This window comes from Melospiza georgiana, chromosome 13 (genome assembly GCF_028018845.1).
Source record: "Melospiza georgiana isolate bMelGeo1 chromosome 13, bMelGeo1.pri, whole genome shotgun sequence".
NCBI lineage: Eukaryota > Metazoa > Chordata > Aves > Passeriformes > Passerellidae > Melospiza > Melospiza georgiana.
In genome coordinates this window covers 7903547-7915665 of record NC_080442.1, presented here as the reverse complement: position 1 = coordinate 7915665, position 12119 = coordinate 7903547, and the positions used below count along the sequence as shown (strand labels likewise).

The 12119-nt window shown below is 38.7% G+C and overlaps 1 protein-coding gene across 1 annotated transcript; it reads right to left on the bottom strand.

Moving 5' to 3' along the window:
- Window positions 1–1199: 1199 nt before the first annotated feature.
- DNAAF4 (dynein axonemal assembly factor 4) lies at window positions 1200–9489 on the bottom strand. The gene is made up of 9 exons (XM_058033498.1): window positions 9367–9489; window positions 8664–8811; window positions 8156–8289; window positions 6915–7155; window positions 6020–6165; window positions 5314–5423; window positions 4450–4603; window positions 3346–3451; window positions 1200–2308 (listed from the first exon to the last, which is right to left on the bottom strand). The coding sequence occupies exons 1-9, from the start codon at window positions 9487–9489 to the stop codon at window positions 2199–2201; spliced, it is 1272 nt and encodes a 423-aa protein (XP_057889481.1). The 3' UTR covers window positions 1200–2198.
- Window positions 9490–12119: the final 2630 nt, after the last annotated feature.

The following is a 12119-nucleotide window of genomic DNA, read 5'->3' as shown; positions in this document are numbered from 1 at the left end:
GGCCGGCGCCTGCGCGCGGGGCGGCGCCCGCAGCACCCTGGCGAGCGTAGTCCGCGCCCCGCCGCGGCCCGGCGGCCGCAGCGCCCAGAGCGGCCCGGGCTCCGCAGCGACCGGAGCGGCACCGCAGCGCCCGGCCCGCCCCGCGGCCCGCCCCGGGCACCGCCATGGCAACGCCGCGCCGCCGAGCGCGGGCCCCGGCGCCGGTTGTGCCGGGCGGGGGCTGCTGGAGGCCCCTTCAGCGCGGGGGGCGTTGTGCCGGTGTGAGCGCGGGAGGGCCGGGCTCAGGGACAGCCAGCTCTGAGGAGACGCGCTCCGGTACATGCCGGGAACGCTTGTACTGAGGGAAAGGATAAACAAACAACCAGCACCCACAGCCTCGCCCCCCCAAAAAACAACCAAACAAACACCCCAGAACATGCCACTCCTCCCCCCTCAAAAAAAAAAAAAAAAAAAAAAAACCAAAAAAAAACCCACGAAAACCTACAGCAACCAAAAAAAACCACCAAAACTCAAAGGTGCTGTATAGGGAAAACAAATCTTTGATTCTTCTAACCTCAGGTAGAAAAACTCTGATTAACTAATTTGGAAAGATTCCTCGAAGCACAGGCCCTGCTGCTTCAAGAGAAACTGTCCCAGGAGCCACTGGGACTGGGGATAAGGCAGCTCTTAACTCCCACCCACGTTGCTAGAGCACATCTCACCAACAGGCACTGTGCAAACAGAGCAGATCATCCAAAATCCCAGAGGTTTAGACCCTAACAGTGCTCTGATACTGGAACAAAAAATAAGTGGGAGATTGACAACAGGCCTCATTAATAAAGGCAATGTCTTAGTCAAGTTCGATCTAAGAAAGCAAATTAAGTGTCAGCTTCATGTCTTACATGACTGAGAGACAAAGAAAAAAGCTTTCACTGCACCTCTGAGGAGCAGCAGGTTGTAACTGGCTTGCTCAGCAGCACTAAGGGAGGGACCTCACTCAGAGAAGTTTTGTGGCAGGCTCATCAATACAGTACTACAGCAGTTCCCACAAAACAGATGAAAAAGTATTTGTCATATGATAACTCACTCCCTACTGGGGAAAAAACTAAAAATATTAAAAATACTTGCATGTAAACATAAGTGAGGAAGCACAATCACTTGTAAATTTCTCCAGGGCTCTATTTTTCATATTTTTATTATCCATACTATTTCTGCCACACATATTAAGATACTTTCTACGCTCAAGATTATCACTAATGCAGAAATTTACATCAATCTCAAGTTTTACTATCTTCCATAGTCATTAAGAGTCAAATTAGCACTGTCCACAGTTTACTAAATAAGGTCAAAATGTTAAGTTCCTCACTCTCCACCATGCATGTATTTCAATACACATCTTGAGCAATGTTTGCTCTGACCAAAAACAGTTGACAAATTTGAAATGCTTTGCCCTGTTAGCTGAAGGGCTGACTAAGATGATCTTTCTCCTGTTGTTCTCCTGTCTCTGCTCCTTAGCCCTCACTTCCCCTCGGTAATTATAAAAAGAAAACAGCAATATCTGCAAGTATAGCATTACAGCCAATAGAGGCACTCAAACTGCTGCACTGCCCTCCTTCCAGCTGTTATAAAAAGTGTTTTCAGCCCCTTGCAGGGCAATGCAGCAGTTTTCTGTACCAGACATTTCTGACTCACCTCAGCACTCCTCTCAAGGCTCTAAGTAAAACAGCTGGAAACAATGCCTGCCACCTTCTCCCTGATACAACACTGTAACATTTGCACACAATAATATATATCTGCATGATAAATACTTTATTATAAAGACAAAAATCAGTCATAAATGGTATTCAGGAAAGAGACTGATGCAGAAAATTCAGAAGTCTGCTAAAACTGCTACTCAAAGAAGTGTAATTGAAATGGCCCCAGTTCAGAATGAACACTTAACGAAAAGGAGCCACTTCAAGTCCAGGGTTTCAGATTGTCAGAGTAATATAGAATGCTAACAAAAAGCAAAAATACAACAACTTTGTATCAAAATTATAGAAAATATATCTAGTCATGCTTAAAATACTGTACTTTCCAATAATATATCCAATCTTTTACCAATTTTGTAAGTGTTCCAAGTGAAGCAGAAAAATGTCTAAGTAACACACACTGAAGAGAAATAAGATTCCTTCTGATGTCCTCAAAGGCATCAAAGTTTCTTTTTTATACTTTTTTAATTAAGAACTTTGCATTGTTCCTTGAATTAATTGTCGAATCTTCTCAGCATCCTTTTCTATAATTTTATTTTTAGGATCAATCTTGAGAGCTGCTTCATAATCCTGGAGGCCTAATATAGACACATTAATAAGAATATCAATCAATAATGCAAGGGCATCCTCTTTAGCAACTAACTGGAAATAACTACTCCCCAGTCATATGCATAAAGTATTGATCTTGAGGTTTGTCCTTAAGTAAGATGGGATCAGAATGACATTAGTTTAGCTTCCATCAGTAAATAAACATATTTTGTTTATCTTATTTTACAAAACATTGTAGTGGAAACACTCTACCACATAAATATTTTCAGGTTTTGAAAAATGAAAATAGAGCCTCTTCATTCATGTACATACACACTTATATATGTGTGTGTGCATGAAGGGACTGTTCTAAAGTGTTCTGCAGAAGAGAGGAAATAATCCAGTGTGAAAATATGAACAGAAAAGACATGAACTGTGAAAATCAGAGCTTGTGGGGAAAAAAACAAATCCTGAGTATAGAAAGTAAAATCTTGCCTACATTAGTCTTTTTATAAGGTTTCAAAGTGCAAATGAAACCTTGTAAGGGAATAACCAAGTGAGGCCTGCAGAAAAAGGTAAAAAATGGCCAAAGCTTAGTACTTCAACACTGACATTTTTAATATTTTTCCATTTCTATTATCAGCTTTCACTTGTAAATTTGCTTTACAAAAATTGATTTGATACTCTTGAGGAACTGAATAGGGAATTCAGTTACTTTCACGCAAATCACACGTACTTGATGAATCATTTCACTCGTTAATATGGGCTTCCTACCTCATTTTACAAAGATGTTACTAAGCACTTCACAAGTATTTTAGAAATATTTCAGGTTATTTTAATATCTTCAGTGGAAAAACTCCTTAAATTAGGAATGCAATCCATTTACTCAAACTTAGAAAGATTTTTCAAGTATCCAGTCAATTTTAAAAAAATTAAAGAATGTGGTATGAAGGTTCATAACAAATAGACATAGATTATACAGACCTCCTTCAAATCACTTCTCAAAACATGAAGGTGTGAGCTAAACAAAGTTTCTTGCATGTCCAAATAAATTCCTGTGCATGTTTCCATAAAAGCAAGGCCTCACCTTCAGTGTACAATTCCAGCTGACAAAACGCTGTTCCACGTCTCACGTGGGCTTTCACTCGAGCGTTCTCATTATCAGGAACAGGTGGTGTCAACAGTTCCAGAGCCTTCACAAATGACAACACCCACAGTATTTATAAGTAGGTTTTCCATAATTTGGGGGTTTTTTCTAACTTACAAACACTTCTCTCACCTAATTACTATTATTATACAGTAATATAACAACTATTCAAACAGTAATAGAAAATAGCTATTCAAATTTAACTATAAATGGCTTGTGACTCCAGTCATTAAGATTTGTATCCATCACCCCAGTTTGCCAACTACAGTTACACTGCCATGGCTAAAAACTGACAAACACCATGTTAAATGTTTACTGGGGTCAAATAATGTGTTCTGTTTTCATACATCATATGACCTATCATGCTATCAAAAGAAAAAAAAAGGTAGCACTAAAAAAGCACATGTGTTTTGGTAGCAGTTAGTAGGAAAAAAACAGGAAAAAAACCCCCAAGTTTCAAGACTCAAGTTCTTAGTAGTTCAAAAAATAATAATTATTGGAAAATTTTCCCACATTATTCAGGTGCCATTTGAGATCATTCCTCCTGTGGCACAAATAACAGCTGCTAAAACATCAGGACAATACAGCCCTTCTTTGAAAATGTTTGGTTTGTTAGAAGTTTTTTAAGATATCTTGCTCATCACCACCATTTTTTTTTCCTTCCAACCAAATGAAGCACATCACAACATAATAGAAAATGTATGAGTTTACTTTGGTTTTGTTTTTCTCTGCTCCAAGTCGTGGGCTTTTTCAAGTGTACATATTGCTACAATATTTTTATCTGTAATGAAACATACTGGCCAATATATGGCCATTTGTCACAAATGTGTGGAAGCCTGGTTTAGGGTTTATTTTATTGTTGTTTTGTTTTAAATTTCTGAAAGTTCATTCATCAGTATCAAATTTTAAAATTCCACCATGGCTTTATGATATCAATTTTTAATTCTAAAACTTTGAATTGCACTAACATGTATTTACAGATCTGCTTAAAACCATCACAGTAACAAATCACATTAATGCAGAAGAGCCTGAGCTCCTGGATACCTTGGAGGAATCTTCGATAGCTTTGTGCAAATTTCTCAGTTTAAGGTGGCAAGCAGCACGGTTCAGGTACAGCAGGGGGAGTTTATTGTTCAGCCTCACTGCAAGGTTATAGGCATTTACAGCCCCAAGGTAGTCTCCCATTGCAAACATTTTGCTAAATATTCAACAAAAAAGTGAAACATGCAGTTTAAAGAAGGGGATAAATAAAAAATAAACACCTACTTATTGTTAACTCAATTTCAAAAATTTGAGGTTTTAGCATCTTCTCCTTTGAAATGTCCCTTTATAGCCTTTTGTGAGAACAACATAGCTGAAGTTCAGTGCACCTTGCTGCTGACAATAGAGCTTAGAGGTACACAACAAAAACAGTCACTGCTTGCAAGCAATGAAGGATTGTAAGAGTGGACACATTCATGTAGACACAGATCTAATTTTGAAAGCTTTGTATATCTGATTATGATTTCTTAATCAAAGCTTTCTCTATAACACAGCGATATAAATACACCAGTATTTGTATAAAGATCCTAGTTTATTTTACATAGATGTTTAAAATCTCTCTAAAAAAGTACAAATGAAATTAAATCCACTTAGGTATAATAGTGTACTGCCTCAACTCTCTTCAAAGAAGAATATACATCATGTGTTAATAATTATTTTGTTCATCAAGAGCTTCAACAATTGCATCTCATTCTATCAGATTCTAACCCCTAAGCTGTCAATAAAATCTCTAGTACAACTACCATGACTACTCTAGACATTCACCAACTCTGTCTAGAATAAATAGAATATACCAAAACTGAACAGTAGACAAACACCATAAAACTAATTCATTTTTAATGCATATTCACATGGAATGTAACTTACTTTCCTTTGTCCTTTAACCAATCTGGATTCTTCTCCTCTTCCTTTAAATCTTCCAGCTCAGATAAATCAGAATTTATTATTCTTCGAGCTTCTGCTTGTTTATGCAGCCACTGTAAATAAAAAATGTGCTAGTATTATTTCTGAAGCAAAAATTCAAATCCAAAAAAGGATTTTATTTTCATCTCTTCACTCATACCTATCAAAAGAATTCTATTGACCACGTATTTCAGACACAGGAAAATATTTGATAGTGCCCAATATGAAAAACTTCAAAGTTTCCCCAAATATGTTATTACCAGGAGAAGTCAGGTTACCACATCTCTAATACATTTTTTGTTTACTTGTCTGTTTTGATCTTTCAAAATTACTTTGTGTTCATTGAATCGAGCTCAAAAGAGCTGTGAGCTTATTTTGAGACAAAACTGAAAGAATCCTAAATATAAGAGCTAGAACACTTCAAATTTTCTACTTCAACTAATTAAATTAATATTGCTGCCTTTTCTCCCCCTCCCAAAAAAGGAACATGTTATTTATTAATCTGCACAACAGGGTGAAAAGAATTTTTGTATAAAATTGGGTTTTTTATCTCTTAATTTAAATAAGACTGCCTTCCTTGGAAGATGAGGATATTGCACAGGTAACATTCCTTGGCACAGACACCATTTTTGTATTGACTGAATACACAATAATTAATTCCCCACCTTACCTCCTCCTCCTCTGCAACACGAGATTCTCGCAGAGCTGTGGGAAAAACTCGTGGTGTAAAGTTGACTTTAATTGTAGCAGCAGCTCGGGGAGCTGGTAACTGTTCTTCCTTTAAATCCTGTGAAAATATACTACAGGAACCACCGCCTATGAAAAGAGTTAGAGCACGGGAAATGAAAAATGAAGTAAGAGATTTTTCTGGTTTTCTACCAAAGTCCAAAGTACACCTGCCTTAGAAATGTGGCACACTAGAATTAAACCTCTAATTGCTTAAAAAAAGCTTAGACCTGCTCTTCTGAAGGGAAGGTTCAAACAATTTTTCTTCTTCCTAATGTAGCAAGTAAAGAAATGGAATTATACAGCATCTGTCACAAATGAACCTTAACTCCTCTTACACCTCTCTCTCTGTTCCTTGTATGATGCTGTGACAGGGCAACAATAAGAGCTAAAACTAACCTATCAAATCAAGCAAACAACAATTAAATGTCTTCTGCTGGTTTAGCTCCCTGAATTGGCTCTCCATGGATCCAAGGCACAGGACAGAGAGCACAAATGAGATTGAATATTCCATGAAATCCAGTAGTTGGGTAACTTTGGGCAACAGAAACCCCTGCCCCAGGAAGTCTGCATTACACTGCCAGAAGGGTTCTCTGATTTACTTTTCTAAAGCTTAGAACAAAACCCACCCTTGTATTTCCAAAGACTTCAGCTAGAGCTAAGAACTCATGTGCTTTAGCTCAATAAATTGTCTGAGAACAACCATTTTAAAATAACCGTGAGCTAAAAGAACTGGTTCAGTATGGTGGAGACAAAGATAAGTGAAGAATTAGAAACATCTGGGAATAAAGTTATACCCACACTTTAAAGAATTGCAAAGTACAGTTCAATTATACAACCTCTTGTGGATTTGAGTCTTGTCTTAGAACTTCCTCCATTAGGAATCCGAGTTTTGTTCAGTTTTTCATTTTTTCTCTCTTTTAATGGCTCTTTTTCTTGATGTAATTCCTCTTTTGCTTGTATGCTCTTGTATTTATCACCATCTTTTTGCTGGTTTTTCCATAACTCCAACTCTTTAGTGACCTTCTGCCGCTCCTTTTCTTTTAAATCTTCAATTCTTTTTCTTTCTGCTTCCTCTAGCTATTTGAACAAAAAGACACCTAAGAGATACAGAACATCTGAAAATACTGACTTGACTAAGTTAAAGTTACCATTATTTTCTCAGTTCCATATCCCAAGCATAGTGTAACCAATAATGTGACTATACTAGCAGAATTAAGATGCTTGAAAATGCCTGAGAGTAAAGATTTCTGATCAGCTTTTAGAGGTCTCATCTTTAAACTACTTTACTAATAACCCTAAGGTACAATCCAGAAGCATTCAGAAATAAGTTTTAAACAGTGAAAATCCTAGCCATGTTCCAATGTAGATCTCTGGAAAATACAGAAATGTAAAATATATGCGATGATCTGAACACACTGTTTCTTATTTCTCCTCTTTGAGATTATTACATATCTAGAAGAGGTACAATATTGCTACTAAGTCACTAACTGTAGCTCTTTTTGGTCAATATTGCATATGCACTCTCAAAATTTCATTGCATGCTCCAAAAAAAAATCCTTTGAACACAAGTGAAGGGATCAGACTTTTTATATACATAAAAATTTTAAGAACGTATCTTAAAATATACATAAAAAGCAGAATGACAAAGACATAAACACACAAAAGACAAAAGAAAAAAGCAAGTCTGATATAAAATACAACAAATAATAAGTGAGAATTTTTAAAATCAGTATTTTTTTACAGTGCTAAAGGACTAAACACCTGCAAAGGCCACAAAAGACTACAGTTTTGCCACAGGACTGTAGTCTCCTTTGAACAGTCATACATCTGAGCTTGTCACCAAAAGCTTTCATTAGTATTTCTCACAGAAAGTGGCAACTTGTAAGCACTTTGTCAGTAACATTTTCATATTTGGTAATAAATAGGTTTAAATGCAGAGAAATAATAATAAAGTTCACCACCACTACAATAAAAATTGGAACTTTTAATATTCTTCAACATACATTTAACAAAGCATCTGCCAGATTAGTTGGTAGCTGTTCACATGAATGTCTTGCAGAGCTTCTTCTAAACCTACCTTCATTGTGGCCTCCAAAGCATATTTTTTGTTTTCCTGTTTTGTAATTTTTTTTGCTTTTGTCTCCTCTTTTGCCTTTTCTTGGACTTCTAGAATAGCATTCTCTCTCAGATGTTGTAGTTTCTCCTTGTCAGCTTAAAAAAATAAACTATCTTAGTCATTGAGGCCTGATGTTCTATTGGTATATAACATGTTAAAGAAAATTATTTCTTCTGCTACTTTGACAAAATACAACATGATTACAATTCAACAAATCAGGGTCTACCAAGCCCATCTCTAAAAGAGAAAAATTAAGATTTACTTAAACACAAAATGTTTAAAACACAAAAAAGTTGCACAAGAAATATTGTTTTATTTCACACACACTAGAACTAGTAGATATTCTTTGTTCTCACATACTTTCTATTTTTAATAATGAACAAGGCTGAATTGAGCAGATATCTACTAGCAGAAGTTTCTCAGTATGGTTTCCTTAGACACAATCTACTTTTCAGAGTAGAAAACTTACCATTTGCTAGAGTTAGGGAATCCCACATGGCTGGTTCTTTTTTATACAAAGTGAAGAAAATGTTTCCATTTCCAATCTTTGCTGTGCTGTTTGTGTCATCAATAGGCGCATATAAAACGGCTTCAAACAAAAAGGGAGGGATGCTTACCTACAAAAACATAATCTGTGCTAATATTTACTATTTTCAATTCACTCTCACATATTCAAAGCAGAGCACAAGCATACAGTAAACCTCAAGAAACAGATTCTATTGACAGAAGATAGAATTCACTGTGGAGGTTTGTAGAAGCCCAGAGAAGGTGCTTCCTTCCCATTAAGGGTGGGTCATTACAAGGTTATATATTTCATTAATATTGAAAAAGTCGGTTCTTCAGCACTGCAATAGATTTCAAATCTAGGATTGTTCACAGTATAGGCAAATGTATAAATTCAGTCCACGTATAGAGTAAAGGCAGCGGCACCTGTTGAATGGGAAGAGCACTAGCAGGGAATGAGCAAGTGCTAAAGCCATGATCTGCGGCAGGACGGGCGTTTAACAGCCCGCAGCAGACAGAGGGAGATGATAAAAGATAAAGGGTTCTGTCATAAGGAGACGATAAAAGAAAGGGCTCTGCATTTGAAGGGTTGCCATGGTGCACGGCACGCTGAGCAGGGTTCCGGAGTCACCCCGCGGCAGGAGGCCCGTGAGGCGAGCGGCTCCCACCTTCAGGTACTGCTCGCTGCAGAAGATGTTGGCGGCGGTGGCCCGGGCGCCGCGCAGGGGCAGCGAGAGGTACACGGCGGTGAGGCTCTGGCGCCAGCTGTGCTCCCGCAGCCACACCGGCATCGCCGCGGCCCGAGCAGCTCCGGGCCGCTCCCGCTCGGCCCCGCGGCGCACGCCGGGAGCTGTAGTCCCCAGGGCCTGAGGGCCGCGGGCACCGCTCCGGCTGCCGGCGCTCGCAGCTCCGCAGGGCAGGCAGGAACGCAGCTCGTGTCATCCACGTACATTTCTAGAAAGAGACAAACTGCTGACAAAAACTGTCAAACGTTAGTTTTTATCAAAAAACCATCTGGTCCAGCCTCTCTGTTCAAGTAGGGTCACCCCGGAGCACATAGCACAGGATTGTGTCCAGATAGGTCTGGAATATCTCCAGTGAGGAAGACTCCACAGGCTCTCTGGGCAGCCTGTACCCACAGAGAAGTTCTCCCTCAGCTCAGGCAGAACTTCCTGAGCATCAGTTTCTGCCTGTTGCCTCTTGTTGAATTGCTCAGAACCGCTGAGAAGAGCCTGGCTCCATGCCCGGGCACCTCCCTTCAGACATTTACACACATTGCTGAGGTCCCTCCCAGCCACCTCTCCTGGAGGCTACACGGGCCCAGCTCCCTCAGCCTGCTCTTGTGAGAGATTCTCCAGACCCTGGAAAGAACTCGGTAGCTCTGTGCTGGACCTGCTCCAGGATCTCCATGTCCTCAGCACTGAGGAGCCAAGAACTGCAACACACCAAGAGTGGCCTCCCCACGGCTCAGCAGAGGGCAGGATCACCTTCCCTGACCTACCCTGGCAATGCTGGCACTGAAACTTCCACATGTCCCCTAAAAATAACTGGGTCACATAGCAGCCCCACGCTATTGCTGAGCAATATTGTCTGCTGCACTGTCTCTGCCAAAAACTCAGGAGGTAATTTGCACATTACCACTCCATGTTTCTCAAACAAACTGTAACACTGTATCTGCCAAAATAAAGTCTAGTATATTGAAAGCAACTGCTTCTGGAAACAACAGCCTGAAAGATGAGCCAAACACAGCTGGATAAAAATTCAGGTATGTTTAAGTTCCTCAAAAGTATACAATTACCTAGAAATATGAGGAAAAATCCATAAACAAAAAATCTAGTTTTCCTTCTTTCTTTTAAAATGAGACCAAGAGTAGTGGAGTTTAACATGGTTCTCATTAGCTAGTATTTGTAATGTGTATCACTTAAGATTTAATTTTTATCTTAAGATTTAATTTTTATGTTCTATTACATATAATACACAGCAATATTAAAATAGTAGAGGTTACTTAGAAGTACTGTTTATATATAAAAGTAGGTATTGCAGAGATTTATAACTTTTTTTTGAGCAAGAAATCCATCATAACCCATATGACTTCTGGGTTATTCTGCATCCTCACTCACCCACATCAATATCTGGATCTGGAAGAATCCCTGCATGGACTGGAATCTGATAATTGAATTAAATTCCTCTTTCCAAGAACATTCAAAGTAGATAGCAGCATAGCAGCTAGAATGTGTTGAGATTGCTGGGGTCCCCAGGACAAGGTGAGAGATGAGGAATCTGACTCCATGTTCTCAGAAGGATGATTTATTATTTTATGTATATTATATTATATTATATTATATTATATTATATTATATTATATTATATTATATTATATTATATTATATTATATTATATTATATTATATTATATTAATGCTATACTAAAGAAAGAGAAAGGATACAGACAGAAGGCTTAAGAAATATGATGAAAACCTCGTGACTGACTCCTCAGAGTCCAACACAGCTGATGGTGATTGGTCATTAAGTAAAAACAATTCACATGAAACCAATCAAACATGCACCTGTTGGTAAACAATCTCCAGCCACATTCCAAAGCAGTAAAACAGGGAGAAGTAAATGAGATAATATTGTTTTTTCTCTGAGGCTTCTCATCTTCCCAGGAGAAGAAATCCTGGTGAAGGGATTTTTCAGAAAATGTGACAGTGACAAGAATGATTATAATGTAGTAACTCAAAATCTCCTACCACTCCAGCTGCAGTCATCCAGCAAGTCAGAGGTTTTGAGTGCAGGTCTTCTGCCTTGGTCACCCAGGTGTCATTTTTAGTTTAATCACAGAGAATATACTGAAATGAAGCAGCTCATTATTTATTCCTGCTAGAAGAACTGTATTATGCATACATGCTTTACAAGACACAGTTATGGTTACCAGTATTTAGTCTTCTCAAATTACACAAAAAAGAGCTCCCATACATCTACCAAAACATCTATTTACTTAAAACTTAGATCTGCAAAGCAAAGCTTGTAGAAGTGACAGTAAATACCACCAACATGTTTTTATGTCAAAGTAGCAGATTTAGCTGCTAAAGAACACAAAAGGGATTCAGCAAGGTCTTGGATCAACCTTAAAGGTTTTGAATTGATGTGTATGTGCAGAACCACCACCTCTGTCCCACCCAGCCCACAGCCTTACCTGGACCAGCTGCTGTGCTCTCACTGTGGCACACTTGAAAAATAAACAAGAGATGCTCAGGCAGTGTGGTTCTTCTGCTGGCACTAACTTAATCAGTCAAAAGTCTGCAGTGAGAAGTTTGCAGTAAAAGAAGATAGATTTTTCCATTGAAAAGCTGAGTCCTCAATTCCCATCTCCTGTGCCATGAAGGATGCAGATTTATGTTCCAGACAAACCTTAATAATAT